Source organism: Chlorocebus sabaeus, chromosome 10 (assembly GCF_047675955.1).
Source record: "Chlorocebus sabaeus isolate Y175 chromosome 10, mChlSab1.0.hap1, whole genome shotgun sequence".
Classification (NCBI taxonomy): Eukaryota; Metazoa; Chordata; class Mammalia; order Primates; family Cercopithecidae; genus Chlorocebus; species Chlorocebus sabaeus.
The window spans coordinates 77,144,897-77,160,206 of record NC_132913.1 but is presented as its reverse complement, the minus strand read 5'-3'; the positions used below and the strand labels follow the sequence as shown (position 1 = coordinate 77,160,206).

Here is a 15,310-nt window from a genome sequence, read left to right as displayed (position 1 = left end):
TAAAACAAGCCCCGCCCCAACAAAAAACCTAAATTAGCAGAACAAAAAGTGTTACCAAAAAAGGTACTTTATCCAAGCCAAAGGTATTTTCCGATCTGCTTTTTCATAAATAAGAAGTGAAAAAAATTCTTTTTGAACAGTGAGTCATATAGAATGGAAATAGCTGAACATTCAGGTCACATGCAAACTCTGGAAACTTACTTCAGTTTTTCGTCTTCACTCAATGTCTTCCACAGTTCTTCAATTTGTAGTGTTGCATCCTCTAAACTAGTCTTAGGATTTTCTATGAGAAACTGAGCACGATGATCTTGAACAAAAAGAGCACTTGCTGACATGGGTTTCTTGATTACTCGATTGCTAAGTAAATCATAAGCTGTAACTTTTCCAGATTTATTATCTATTACATTTGATTTTTTGTTACATGGATCTTCATTAAGATTCGTTTGTTCAGGGCTTGGATGATTATTATTACTTACTTTACATGGTAAACTTTTCTCAGGCACTAAAATTTTCACAGGTTCAATATTCTCTCCCACTGAATTTTTAAGTATATTTCCCCTGCTCCACTCATCTCCAGAAATTTCCAAAGAGTTTTCAAGACCTGCTTCTTCCTCATTTTCCTCACTCTCAGCTATATGGTCTTTATTGTCATTTTCTGACTGGGTATGCTTAACGGAACCTACAAAACAAGTTTTACTATATTCCGTCTGAGTGTTCTCCCATGATAAATTACTCATTGAAATATCTTGAAATGCATTCTTAGTGTTTTTATCAGTGTTAGAAATTTCACTACTACAATGACCATAACCAAAGTCACCAGCACTTATCTGGTGATTTAAACAATCATCAGTGTTTTTTCCAGATTCATCATTATGCGTATCATTTTGGAACGGAATGACTGAAGTATCAACATTTGAATAATTCTTTCCAGATGATTCCATTTTATTAAAAAGCACATCTGTTTCTGCTGTTTTACTACGAACAATGTCAGCTGCGGAAACATCTGTTTCATTATTTTCATAAGAATTTGTACTAGGTAATGGTCCATAACAAGTCGTCATCAGATTTTCAAGAGCAATTAAAACAGATTCCTAAAAACACAAATTAACAAATGTTAGGGGAAATTATGAAAAAATAGACAAGATTTTAAATAATAAAAAAGAAAAATATAAACAAATCTTTTTAATATGAAAACAGGAATATGTTTATAAATAGCGTAACAAAAAATTATCTGAAAAGAGTTACCTTATTTTGTAATAATACTTGACTTTTATCTGGTGTTAAATTTACATCAACATCAGCTGTAGGAACGTCGATTTTCAGAAAGAAAATAGGATACAAACGAGTAGATTCCTTTAGGCATTTCAGATTGTAATGATGTCGGATTAACTAGAAATGTAGCAAATAAAAAATGTAATAAATGTAATAAAAAAAAAAGAAAAAATAATATGTAAATAAAGAAAATATCACCAAACTTAAAGTACAATAAAAACAAGAAAATTCAACTGAGAAATTGAGTAGATGCAACTGCTTATTAGGAAAAGCATTATCATGGTTGGGCACAGTGGCTCATGCCTGTGATCCCAGCACTTTAGGAAGCCAAGGCAGGGGGATCACTTGAGGTCAGGAGTTCAAGACCAGCCTGGTCAACGTGGTGAAACCCCATCTCTACTAAAAAGTAGAAAAATTAGCAGGGCATAGTGGCAGGAACCTGTAATCCCAGATACTTGGGAGGATGAGGCAGGAGAATCCGCTTGAACCTGAGAGATAGAGGTTGCAGTGAGCCGAGATCATGCTACTGCACTCCAGCATGGGCAAAAGAACAAGGCTGCATCTCAAAAAAACAAACAAACAAACCAAAAAAAGTGAAAAGCATTATCTAAGTAGTAATACTCCTTTGGAGGCCTTGAACCTAAATGAAGCACAAACCTTCATAACAAGTACAAACATGGAATGAAACTGGCTTAATAATTAAAAATCATAATGTCATGTAAGTTCTGAAGGCTTAGGGTTCAAATCAAAACTCTGGGGTGGTGGCTCTGGCTTATAATCCCAGCACTTTGGGAGGCCGAGGCGGGCAGATCACTTGAGTACAGGAACTCGAGATCAGCCTGGCCAAATGGTGAAACCCCATCTCTACTAAGACTACAAAAAAAATTAGCTGGGCATGGTGGTGGGTGCCTGTAATACCAGCTACTTGGGAGGCTGAGGCAGGAGAATTGCTCAAACCCAGGAGGCGGAGGTTGCAGTGAGTCAAGATCACGCCACATGCCATTGCAATCCAGCCTGGAGAGCAAAACTCTGTCTCAGGGAAAAAAAAAAAAAAAAAAAAAAAAAAGCAAAAAAACTACTAACTCTCCAACTCTTAATTTCCTAGCTATGTGGCCTAAGAGAAACATTGAACATTTGTTTCTTCACTATAAATGGGGATGATAATGCAGTCCAGAATTGCCGTGAAGAATAAGAGAGACATCATATGTCTCTTTATCATGCATAATGTTTAATAAATGATATTATATTTCTTTTTCTTTGTTTTAGAGCAAATTCTTGGAAGTAGTCCTTGTTATAATGTGACAATTTTTTTTCTTCTAAAGCATATTACCTTTAAGATATCTTTTTGATGTACTGGTCGACTGTTTATGAAGATGAAACTTCTTTCTGGTGTTGAAAGACTAGTGAAAGAGTGGTCTGCATCACACTTTGGAAGAAATCCACTGAGATAAATCTATATAATAATTACAGAATATGCAATGTCAACAATGTAGTTCCATGGGTCTAGCTATATACACTTTGAAAGGTATAAAAAAAATTAAAAAACAGATTTTCATCTTAAGGTCTAAAAAGCCATATACTTCCTGATAAGCACGTCTCAAGTATTAACTTTAAATAAAATAGTAAAGCATGCTACACTGGTGCTGTCTGCCTTTTTTGCAATTCTAAGGAAAAATTGGCATTTATAAAATCTTCAAGAATGGTTATACTTTCAGATATTTAACTGTCATGGGACGTACAGCATTCACTGTCTACTCAACCTTTTTCTGTCTTTTAAAAGTTTCTTTCCTCACATTGTGACTTTTCTCTGGCTGTTTGTTCTTTTCTCTTTAACCATCTTTCCCTATAAAGAAGTTGCTGTTTCTATCTTCATTCTGAGTATGCTATATAAAGCCAATCTTACTGGGTTTTCATTTCTGAGTTAAAAAAAAAAAAAATCTTTTACTCTGTATTAACTTCCTCAGAGCTAAATACTGATTGCACTGTTGTTACTTTAGCTTCATTTTTGTTTAGAAAACTCTTTCTATAAAAATTTTACTGGTAATTTATATGCTATCTTTCTCTACTTTACAAATGTATAAAGAGGAAAGAGAAAAGGATACTAGAAAAGAATACCAGAGAGAAGAGAAAGATATTGAAGGGATAGGAAGCAGAGAATATGCTCCCACTTTTATCTTTAGTCAACGAACACAGCTAAAGACAACATACTATACTGTTAAGAATATAAGACAGAGCCAGATTGACAAGGTTTGAATCCCAGTTCTACCACTAGCTATGTGATTTTTGTTAAATTATTTAAAATATAGGCTTAAAATCTCTTATCAGCAAAAACTAGAAGTAGGTGTGTTGTTAATCTGTCAAGGAACACTAAGAGTAAAATTTTAGCTTAGGCTGAGAAAAACAAGCAAGTCATTGGCGGTACTATTTTTAGTTAAGCAGGAACCGTGGGGCTCCTTATTAACATAGCCTGTAAGCTGCCACCTATGTCTATGACTATCCCTGTCCTTGAAAATAAGTGTTTAAGGAGATGCATTACCAGTTTTAGAACACTAAGTGCATTATTGTCACAATGCCAAATTGTGCCAATTTGAAAAAATAAATTAATCTGTATAATCCATTATAAAATGATACTACTTAATTAACTGCAAAACTTCACAGCATTTAAAAATGGTTGTATAATTTACCAGGTAACATGAGACCCTTCTTAAAGCACCTGCTGGGCATCAGGGAGAGCCTGTTTAAGCCTCTGAAAGACTTATTGGGTTTGTGACTTAAAAAAAAGTCTGCCCTGAAAGGATAAGAATAAAGAATAAAATGAAGAAGAAATATGTAATATTGCTATTGATTTCCTTTCACACCATCGTGGTTGGCCACTTAATAATTACTATTCTAGATCTTGAGCTTTAAAAATGGTTCAGGATAATCTTAAGAACAAACTATGTTTAAGTTACATAGCAAAGTAAAATAGAACAGTAAAGTCTTATAAAATGCTGTAAAAAGTGAAAATCAGGCCAGTTCATGGAAAAGTAACTTGAGACACCAAATCAGTGCAACAAAATTAAAAATTAGGTAAGACTTTACAAAATTCTGTACCCAAGCGTATTACTCAATTTCCTAAAAAGCAAAACAAAAATTGAAGGCAAAATACAACTACCTCTCTTCCTTAATTGCTTCTCAACTATGGGCCACCCCTCTCTTCCCTTCATCTCTAATCCCCTATAAGCAGGCTTCTACTTCAATAACCAACTCCAAGGGACACTACGCAGCCCTTATCTTATTTGACTCCCTGCAGCCCGACACCCTCACAATTCTCTCATCTGGGAAGGGTCTCACTGAATGAATCTGTTTCAACCTTCTTTTGGTCCTTCTGCTTCCTCTCTGATGCCTCCTCTTCATTCTGGTTTGCTGGTTTCTCTCCTTTTCCTTACCTTGTATAAATGATGATGGTACCCAAATTCCATTATCAGGCCCCTTTTTCCTGCTCTCTAGTTACTCTTCCTAATTTCATTCACATCTACTCAACAACTACCCATACACCAGTGATGCCAAGATACAAATGTATATAACTTCTATTTCTTTCACTCCCCAGTGCTTACCATCTTCAACTGGCTGTCACAAAAATATTCTCAATGTCACCACATTCAAAACTTGGTAAAATATTTCATCCTACTTCTATCCTGCTAGCTCCTCCTATACTCCTTCACTATGATAAGGGGCTGTGCCAGCTACCCAGTCTGTCAAACCCATTTCCTCTTCTTAACCCTGATTATACTGATGTAAGCCTGGCTGGTCTCCTAACACTAATCCTTCTCCTCTTTCAGTAAATCTCCACAACACCATGAAGTTACATTTTTACAGTAGTAATTTAAGTACTTTTGGTCAGGACAGCGAAACAAGTTCATGTGAAACCCCCTTTTCTCCCATTCCAACTGCAAATACATAACAGTGATAGAAAAAATACAAATTTTCAAAAGGCCACCCACAGAAAAGTAGTTAAAGATGTTACGATTGCAAAACATTTAACAGGGAGTGACGGCTAAAGTCAAATGTCCTATGTGGTCTAGGATCAGAAACAAGATGTGTCAGCTGGAAATTAAATTCTGGTATGGAAATAAGGACTGAAAACACCCCATTCCAGACAGGGGACTGAAATCAGTCTTTCCATTTAAAAAAGGGGGCTCATATAGCACCTCTTCTCCCAAAAGAAAAAAAAAGGTTTAAAAATATTGTGGCCACTGTCTGGAGCTGCTTGCCAGAGTCACAAGAAAGAGCAGAGACAACTCCAAACCAAGAACAAGGCTAAGCCAAACTGGCTAAGAAAAGGGGCCTGTAAAATCTTGGCAGGATGAGGCACGAATTACTAATATGATACCTGCTGTTGAATTGGGACCGGCAAGTGAACTATCTGCCAAACTATGGAAAGGAAGTGGAAGTTGGGGAAAGCAAAAACAAAGCAACAAAAACAATAAACCTGCATTCAAGATGATTTTGAAATTAAATTTTCAAAGCATATAAAATATCAGAGAATTAGATAATTTTGTCTCAAGAAAGTAGAAATGATAGAGTAATATGAAAAGGACTTTGAAATTATTAGTATACGTAACATGTTTTTAAAAAAAGAAAAGTAGCATCCACTTAAAAAAAGGTAAAGAAATTAGAATTGGTAGCTATAAATCAAGTTTAGAAGAGAAGAATACGAAAACAAATAAAATGTAAATCCTAGAAACAAAATACATAGTTCTGGGAATTAAAATCGGGCAATGATGAGGAATTTATTCAGAACTGAGCATTACTTTATGCTAAGTTACATATGCTAAGTTACTTTTTGATATGACAGATATCAAAAAGGTAACTTCAGGAGCTCCATCAAGCCCACAAAGTCACGATGGGAAATGCCTCACAAAAGCCACCAGAGCAGCAGCCCTGTTGAGATCACCACCAATAATTAGTTCTTCCCATGTGGGGTCCCTATAGATAGGCGGGGGGTGGGGGGGGAGAGGGGGGAGTACCCTCACATTATGGGAAGAGATATATAAAGATTCTCCACATTCAAGGTTCCCAGTGGCCAATGGCACTGTCATTCCAGACTACTCAAGAGGCCTTGGTGGCCAAGTTGCACATCTTAAAGGTAATGGGGACAGAAGTGAGGTGAGTGAGGACAACCACTAACTAGCAGTGGAAAACAACTTAAGATTGCTTTTGGCCAGGGATGGAGAAAGGGCTCAAAGGAACTCCATACAAGCCCAGAAACAATGGAGTGATGATGGGTAGCTGGTGGCAACATAAATACAACACCTTAGACACACAGTGCAACAAGAGAAGAGGGATTTGGTTAGATGATCACTCTCATCAGAGAGACACTCAAGTTTATCATTCTGGCAGCCTATGGAACTGGAACACTAACACATGCTTACCTAATTCCCTCAATCCACCATGCAAAAATAACCACACAGAGGTGCAGCAAAAATTATCATATCTATGAAGGATTACTAGGAGTCTTTATGCAATTCTATCTGTGCTTGCCCACTGAAAATAAAAATTCAGTGGGCAAGCACAGATCTGGCAACACATCTCAAAACAGATGGGAGGAAAAGATTTCCAAGTATAGGACTGATTCATGTGATAGTCCTATTCACTCATGAAATCATAGCTGACCAAAGTCAAGATCAGTGCTTTTCACACTTGAATGAGCAGCTGGGGACCTTGTTAAAATGCAGATTCTGATTCAGTCGATCTGGGATGAAGCCCAGGATTCTTTATTTTCAATAAGCTTCCAGGTGATGCCAACACTGCTAGTCTTCAGACTAAATTATAATAGCTAGAATATCCAGGGCATGATGGTAAAGGTATCAAGTCTAGATCTCCTGCCATAAGCTGCCTGTATTACCACTGTAGGCAACAAAATACCACAAAGCTACAAGGAATCCAGCAGAATTTAGACAGTAACCTTGCCATCCCAAGTCAGCAACCGTAACCAGTTTGAAGTAGCACTGGAGTGTGTCAAAACTAGAAAACAACTCTTTAGGGAGCTCTGAAAAATAGGACAAATGTCACATCATGGCCAACACTCTAGCTGGCCACAAAGGTTGGCCTGAATTGTTCCCTGGCAAAGAAAATCCCAAGAATTACCTGAGTACAAGCTTCCATCCACGATTTTAATAAAATGGTAAGCAATAATTAAGAACTCAATACTACAAAGAGAATGGGAAGGGACCTAGCAGCAGAAGAGGTTTCAACAAATTATGAAAAAATAAAAATGGAAGAGAAGAAAAGAAGCCAACTGCTTAGCACAACTCCAGGAACAGAATTAGGACCCTGATTACTCAACACTAACGTGGAACCTAACAGTCAATAAACCCAGCCACAAACACCGTGTTTCCAATTAGATTTCTTATTCCTGGGAAAAGACAAGAGAATTAGAGGACTGGAGGAAAAAGACCTGACAGGTAAAACAAAACTGACCTCCTAATAAACAGAAATTATTAAAGGAACAAATAATTTAAAAACAAAAATAATTATCTTTAGAGAGACCCAAGTTTTGTATCCATAAAACAGTAAGTATGAAAAAGCAATAAAAAATACTCTTGGCAATTAAACATAACTTTTAAAATAAAAAAAAACATTCAACAGAAGGTTGAAAAAACAGATTTCTCAAAACTCATGGAAAAAATTAAAGATGGGAAACCTGATAAAATTAACAGGAGGTCTTAATGACAATAGGGAGTTTCATAAAAAAAATAGAAATTATCAAAGTGATAACGGATGGAAGTATATAACCTGGGGCTGAGAAAGAAATGAGCCTTCAGATTCAAAAGATCCACATCAAGTGCTCAGCACAATAAACAAGTAATAAAAGACACACAGACACATCCTTGTAAGGATGAAGGACAGATCCTAAGAACTTTCAAACAGAAGAAAACATACCATCTAGAAAAAAAGAAATGGGCACTTTGGGGGGCCAAGGCGGGTGGATTCTGAGGTCAGGAGTTCAAGACCAGCCTGATTAACATGGTGAAACTCTGCTAAAAATACAAAAATTAGTTGGGTGTGGTGGTGCTCACCTGCAATCCTAGCTACTCAGGAGACTGAGGCGGCAGGACAATCACTTGAACCTGGGAGGCAGAGGTTGCAGTGAGCTGAGATTGCTCCACTGTACTCCAGCCTGGGTGACAGAGCAAGAGTCTGTCTCAAGAAAAACAAACAAACAAAAAAAGAAGTGGAATGCGTTGTTTCCCATTAGCAAAAATGGACAGTAAAAAAATACTCAAGATCTCAAAAATTAGTTTCAATCAACAAGTCTATGTCTGCCAGACTATCAACAAGAGAAAGTGCAAGATGAAATCATTCTCAGGCATGAACATTTTTAGTTATTTTTAAAATGTGTTTGTTTTGAGACAGGATCTCTTTCTGGCCGAGGCTGGAGTGCAGTGGCAAGATCTTGGCTCACTGGGACCTCTGCCTCCCAGGTTCAAGCGATTCTCCTGCCTCAGCCTCCCAAGTAGCTGGGATTACATGCACCTGCCACCATACCTGGCTAATTTTTTTATTTTTAGTAGAGATGGGGTTTTGCCATGTTTTGGCCAGGGTGGTCTCAAACTCCTGACCTCAGGTGATCCCCCTGCCTTGGCTTCCCAAACTGCTGGAATTACAGGTATGAGTCATCACACTGGGCCAATTTTTGTATTTTTTTTTGTATTTTTTTTAGGTCTTACTATGTTGCCCAGGCTGGTCTTGAGCTTCTGGTTTCAACTGCCTTAGCCTCCCAAAGTATTGGGACAGGTGTGACCCACCACGCCCAGCCACAGACATGAAAAATTACCTCTCGTGTCCCCTCTTTCTGTGGAAGTTACTTAAAGATATGCCTCAGAAAAATGAGTATGGGGCCAGACCCAGTGGCTCACCCTTGTAACCCTAGCACTTTGGCAGGCCAGGGTCAGTGGATCACTTGAGGTCAGGTCCTGTTTGAGACCAGCCTGGCCAACATGGTAAGACCCCACCTTTGTTAAAAATACAAAACTTAGCCGGGTGTTGTGGCTGTAGTCCCAGCTACTCAGGAGGCTGAGGCAGGAGAATCCTTTGAACCTTGGAGGCGGAAGTTGCAGTACGCAAAGATTTCACCACTGCACTTCAGCCTGGGTGACAAAGCGAGACTTTATCTCAAAAAGAAAAAAAAAAAAAAAAGAAAAATGAGTATGAGTGCCAAGAAAGAGGAAGGCATGACATACCAATAATGGAACCAACCATCATTCCTATTAAAAGAAATCTGAAGATGAGAGTTGTGCAGAAGGCCTAAGATATGATCCAAGTAAGAAATAAGTGGGGTCTAAGAACAATGACTTCAAAAATACGTCATGAAATGGATTACCAACTACAGCTAGGATGACTAAAAGAGTTGGATTTTATTGCTAACATGATGAAGAAAACTTTTTCATTAAAAAGAACTTTTGAAAATCCCAGAAAAAGCGAAAAACTATGTAAGATAGTCTGTTTATAAAGCAAAGAAAAACATGATAAATTTTGAGCAACTGATGGGAGTACAAGAACAGAGATTCCATTTAATCAGGGCTCTAGGAATATTATCATTTATATGGCATAAGAGATATAACCCTGGATCTCTTTTTTTTTTTTTTTTTCTGAGGCGGAGTCTCGCTCTGTCGCCCAGGCTGGAGTGCTGTGACGCCATCTTGGCTCACTGCAAGCTCCGCCTCCTGGGTTCACGCCAATCTCCTGCCTCAGCCTCCTGAGAAGCTGGGACTACAGGCGCCTGCTGCCACGCCCGGCTAATTTTTTTGTATTTTTAGTAGAGACAGGGTTTCACCATGTTAGCCAAGATTGTCTCGATCTCCTGACCTCGTGATCCGCCCGCCGAGGTAAAATGCAGTCCTACTACAATACTGGGCTTTTAACGAAGATTGTTTTATAGTCCATACAAGTCTTCAACTTTTAGACTCAATCTTCAGACAAAAGATAGAACACTTAAAAAATGGCTACATAAGAAAATACGAGACTGGGTGTGGTGGCTCACGCATATAATCCCAGCACTTTCGGAGTAGTGGTAGGCAGATCACCTGAGGTCAGGGGATCGAGACCAGCCTGGGCAACATAGTGAAACGCTGTCTCCACTAAAAATACAAAAATTAGCTGGGTGTGGTGGCATACCCCTCTAATTCTAACTACTAGGGAGGCTAAGGCATGAGAATCACTTGAACCCAGGAGATGGAGGCTGCAGTGGGCTGAGATCCTACCACTGCACTCCAGCCTAGGTGACAGAACGAGAGTCTGTCTCAAAAAAAAAAAAAAAAAAAAGAAAAAAATTACACATATATGTAAATATATATTATATATAATTAAACTTGATAATATAAAACTATTGCTGATACGATTCAAAGAGGAAGGAGTAAGAAGAAAAGTTTGAGTTAAGAATGTCATCCAGTATTAGGGAGTAGAAAAGTACCGTGTAAACTGATAGACCAAGAAAAAGTTTAAGTACATATGTGGAATGGGAAAGGGGGAGAAAAACGGTTCTTATTTTGAGATGGAATCTCACTCTGTCACCCAGGCTGGAGTGCAATGGCACAATCTCGGCTCACTGCAACCTCTGCCTCCTGGGTTCAAGTGATTATCCTGCCTTAGCCTCCCGAGTAGCTGGGATTACAGGCATGTGCCACCACACGGGGCTAATTTTTGTATTTTTATTAGAGACAGGGTCTCACCATGTTGGCCAGGCTGGTCTTGAAGTCCTGACCTCAGGTGATCCGACCCCCTGGACTTCCAAAGTGCTGGAATTACAGGCATGAGTCACCATGCCTAGTCAACTATTTTTCTTTTATAGTAGAAAGTAAACAGAAAAGATTCTAAATTGAACATAATTTTTTTGAAAATCATTGTAAGCAACAAACAAGATAAAAAGGGAAGCAGGGCTGGGGAAAGAGGTTTAACATAAGCTGTGTATTCTCTCTTTTACCTTACACACATATTTGATTAAAATGTTAAAAGACTAACCTCTTTCTACTGTAACTGCCCCAAAGGGAAATATGTGAACAGCTTCATAAGTAAATAAGAATTATCAGAGAACATTTTTGCAATATACCTGAGATTCTTCACAGCGGTACTGAAAGGATTCCATATTGTTCATAACAGCAGTCCCCAGAACTGACATGAGAGCCATCTTGTGATCTGATACTCTGGTTTTCTGCCAAATAACTGCCTAGGGACAAAAATGATACAGATAACTTTTAATACAATTTAGATTTACTAAACTCAAGAAGTCAGTATTTTATTCCTATATTTAGCATTCATCCTCAGCTTAAAATTTCAGTATCACTTAGAAGAGATTCATGAACTGTGAGGTCTGACAAAAGAAACTCTGGTTCTGAATTTTAGAAGCTGTATATGTTGCAGTGTACAATCCATTTAACTTCCCTTTACCTTGGTTTTCTCCTCTTTACAAGATTTCTCAGAGTTGTTGGAAGATAAAAAATCCGTATGTAGACAAGCACATATGGCTGTGCCTGGCATAAAACAGTTTCATTAAATATTAATTCTCTCTCCACCTCTAATCCTCACATTCAAAATATGGACTTTCGTGTATATTTAAAAACAAATTGCTGCTTCAAATAAGGTATTACTGTTTCACTGAGGATGATCGGCTATGTTACAGGATTTGTATAAACAGTCAAACAGGTAAAAAATTTTGGAAAAACCATTCTTAATTAAATCACCATTTAAAATTACCTTTGTACCTTTTAAACAGAGAATTCGCAAAATGTTAACTGAATCTCATAAACATAAAAGCTGAATCATGAGGTTGGATTTTTTTCACTGCGAGTATGTTGGAGATGAGAGAGAAACAATAGGTTGGTTGCAGTGGCTCACGCCTGTAATCCCAGCACTTTGGGAGGCTAAGGTGGGCGGATCACTTGAGGTCAGGAGTTCGAGACCAGCCTGGCCAATATGGTGAAACCCTGTCTCCACTAAAAATACAAAAAAGCAGCTGGGCGTGGTGGCATGCCCCTATAATCCCAGCTACGCAGGAGGCTGATGCAGGACAATCATTTGAACTGGGGAGGCAGAGGTTGCACCGAGGCGAGATCATGCCACTGCAATCCAGCCTGGGTGACAGAGTGCGACTCTGTCTTAAAAAATAAAATAAGAGGCCGGGCGCGGTGGCTCAAGCCTGTAATCCCAGCACTTTGGGAGGCCGAGACGGGTGGATCACGAGGTCAGGAGATCGAGACCATACTGGCTAACCCGGTGAAACCCCATCTCTACTAAAAAATACAAAAAACTAGCCAGGCGAGGTGGTGGGCGCCTGTAGTCCCAGCTACTTGGGAGGCTGAGGCAGGAGAATGGCCTAAAGCCAGGAGGTGGAGCTTGCAGTGAGCTGAGATCTGGCCACTGCACTCCAGCCTGGGCGAGAGAGCGAGACTCCGTCTCAAAAAAATAAAATAAAATAAAATAAAATAAAATAAAATAAAATAAAATAAAATAAGAATACATATATATACACACACACATACACAGACACACACATATGTGTGTGTCTGTGTGTATATATATACATACATAATACTTCGTATCTGAAAAATGTGAGCCCTTTTAAATTATCAGGCCCAGAGAGGCATTAAAATGAGAGGAATTTCCCCCTTGAGCTAAGTATTTATTGAAAACTGCTTGCTATTGCCACAAGTAGCCACTGACCTAACAATGCCACACACCAGACACCATAACCCATACCCTATAGCTCAACGATGTACAGCTAACTACTAATCAAAATTCCTGACAAACAACTCTATCAACTCACTCCTTGTTTCCCTTTTTGCTTTTAAAAACCTGCTTATAACAAAAGCCTAATGGAACACACCCCAAGATAATTTGGAAGTATGTCTGAGGCAGCTGTCTTCAACGCTGGTCCACATAAACTCTCTATATTAATTCTGCTTCAGCTTCTTCCTTTTAGGTCAACATGGGGTAGATTTTAAGAGAATCATGGTCCAGAGAGACTAGACCAAGGTTTGGCTTTGAAGTACATAATCAGATTTGACATACTGCAATTTCTTCAGTTAAACAAGGTCCAATTACAGTCAAATCCCATCATCAGTACAGGTAGAATTCAACAAATTCACTTAGCAATTCCTAAGTCTGGAGGAATCGGTGCAAAGGGCTTGGGAGAAAACATCAATATCAACATTAAAGGGGCAGGCAGAGGAAGAAGAGGAACCTAAAAGGAGTGGTTACAGAGGCAGAAAGAGCAGCAGCAAAGTGTGGTACACAGAATAAGGATGTTTTTGAAGAAAGTAGTCATCATATGTTTCCAATGTTGAGCGAGTATGGTAGGAACAGACGTGGTTGGCTAAATGGCAATCAAGAGTGTGAGAGCAGTTCTAGAGAAGTAAATGGAACCAATTTGGATAGTGACTATGGGAAGGATATGAAAAAAAAGAACTTTTCTGAAACGAGTGTTTCAGAAAGTCTGGCTGGGAAATGCAAGCAGACAGGGAAATAACTGGAGGCAGAAATAGGACACATTTGACCAGGAAACTGAAGGTGAAGAATGGGTACACTAGCAAGTAGGTTTGGAGACTCAGTGGCTGGAGGCTGAGAAAGTTCCCCTTTGTTCTAAAATGCAGAAAGGAGGTCTTTTGTTGAAAGCAAAATGACAGTGATTTAAATATTTGAAGATTATGGAGGAGGTATAAAATAGCAGAATTGTATTACTCAGTTTCATTAGCTTGGTTCACTGAAAAAAGGTTTCAGAGGCAGGTGGATCACTTGAGGTCAGGAGTTCAAGACCAGCTGGCCAGCACGGTGAAACCCCATCTCTACTAAAAATAAAAAAATTAGCCAGACGTGGTGGCGGGCACCCATAATCCCAGCTCCTCAGGAGGCTAAGGCAGGAGAATCACTTGAACCCAGAAGGCAGAGGTTGCAGTGAGCTGAGATCGTACTATTGCACTCCAACGTGGGCAACAGAGAGAGAGAGACTGTCTCAAACAAACAAACAAAAAAAAGGGATCGTATTCCTCCAACTCAGAGACTCTCAACTTTTACGAATGACATGCAAAACTGAAAGTTCACATTCAAAAAATATTCTGATAGGTGACCTGAGGACTATGTGTAATTAATTCCTAGTATACTAGCTATCATGCTACAGCTTTTTCTTCCTCTTGCAAAAGTTCAGTGGAATGCAAGTCAGTGAAAGTGACATTGACAGGATTATTCCCTTACTTTTCTTTGTTTGTTTTTTAAAATAAACCATTTGCAAACTTTGGTACTTTACCAGTATTAATACACTGTGGCTGAGAATTATCGGGCTGTGTTAACAGAGCCACCACTCTGGTAGGAGGAAAACAGAAAACAGGGACAGACTAAAGGATACAAAATGGGCTTGATGACTGACTCTATGTGGAGAGGGAATAAAAAGAGAAGAATCACGAATGCCTCCCAGATTTCTGACCTGGGAAACTGGAATGGTGGTAGTAACACTCAACAAGACAAGAAACTCACAAGAGCAGGATTGGTGGCAGGAGATGATGAGTTCAGCTTGTTCAGTGTTGATTGCTGAGTCTCTGGTACCAAGAACAGTACCAGGTACCTAGTAAAGCCCACTAAATACTTACTTGTTAAAGGAATGAGCAAATAAACACATTTTCTTTTTTCTAGGAAAAAGTAACCCCAGTAGAGTTGAAAACTAGCTCTTTGTTTTTAAAGATAAGGCTCCTAGTTGTCATACCACCATACCTGTTAAAATTACACTTTTTGTCTACTACTTGACTTAAGGAAATTCAAACCAATCTTTGCTTTTCTTTCTTTTTAACGTAACAGTTTAAGGTATAATTCATACACTCTACAATTCACCCACTTTAAATTTACAATTCAATGGTTTTTGGATTATTTACAGAGCTGTGCAACCAACACCATGATTTAATCTTTGAACAATTTTATCAGTCCAAAAAGAAATCCTATATTCATCATCAGTGACTCCTATCCCTTTGCAATCACTAATCTAGCTTCTCTCTCTATAAAATTTGCCCACTTA

General features: G+C 38.6%; 1 protein-coding gene across 4 annotated transcripts in view; it reads right to left on the bottom strand.

Moving 5' to 3' along the window:
* Positions 1-15,310, bottom strand: part of PMS1 (PMS1 homolog 1, mismatch repair system component) — a 90,556-nt gene that overhangs the window by 22,846 nt on the left and 52,400 nt on the right. For 3 of the 4 annotated variants that reach the window (XR_005241496.2, XM_007965626.3, XM_007965627.3), the window contains exons 6-9: positions 11,363-11,479; positions 2,603-2,725; positions 1,246-1,389; positions 202-1,091 (exon numbers count right to left, since the gene is read on the bottom strand). Coding sequence is in view for 3 of the 4 variants with exons in the window: in XM_007965626.3 (XP_007963817.3) it covers positions 202-1,091; positions 1,246-1,389; positions 2,603-2,725; positions 11,363-11,479 (1,274 nt within the window). In the remaining variant the exon portion in view is untranslated. The remainder of the gene's footprint in view (positions 1-201; positions 1,092-1,245; positions 1,390-2,602; positions 2,726-11,362; positions 11,480-15,310) is intronic. The other variant, XM_007965628.3, reaches the window with a different exon arrangement.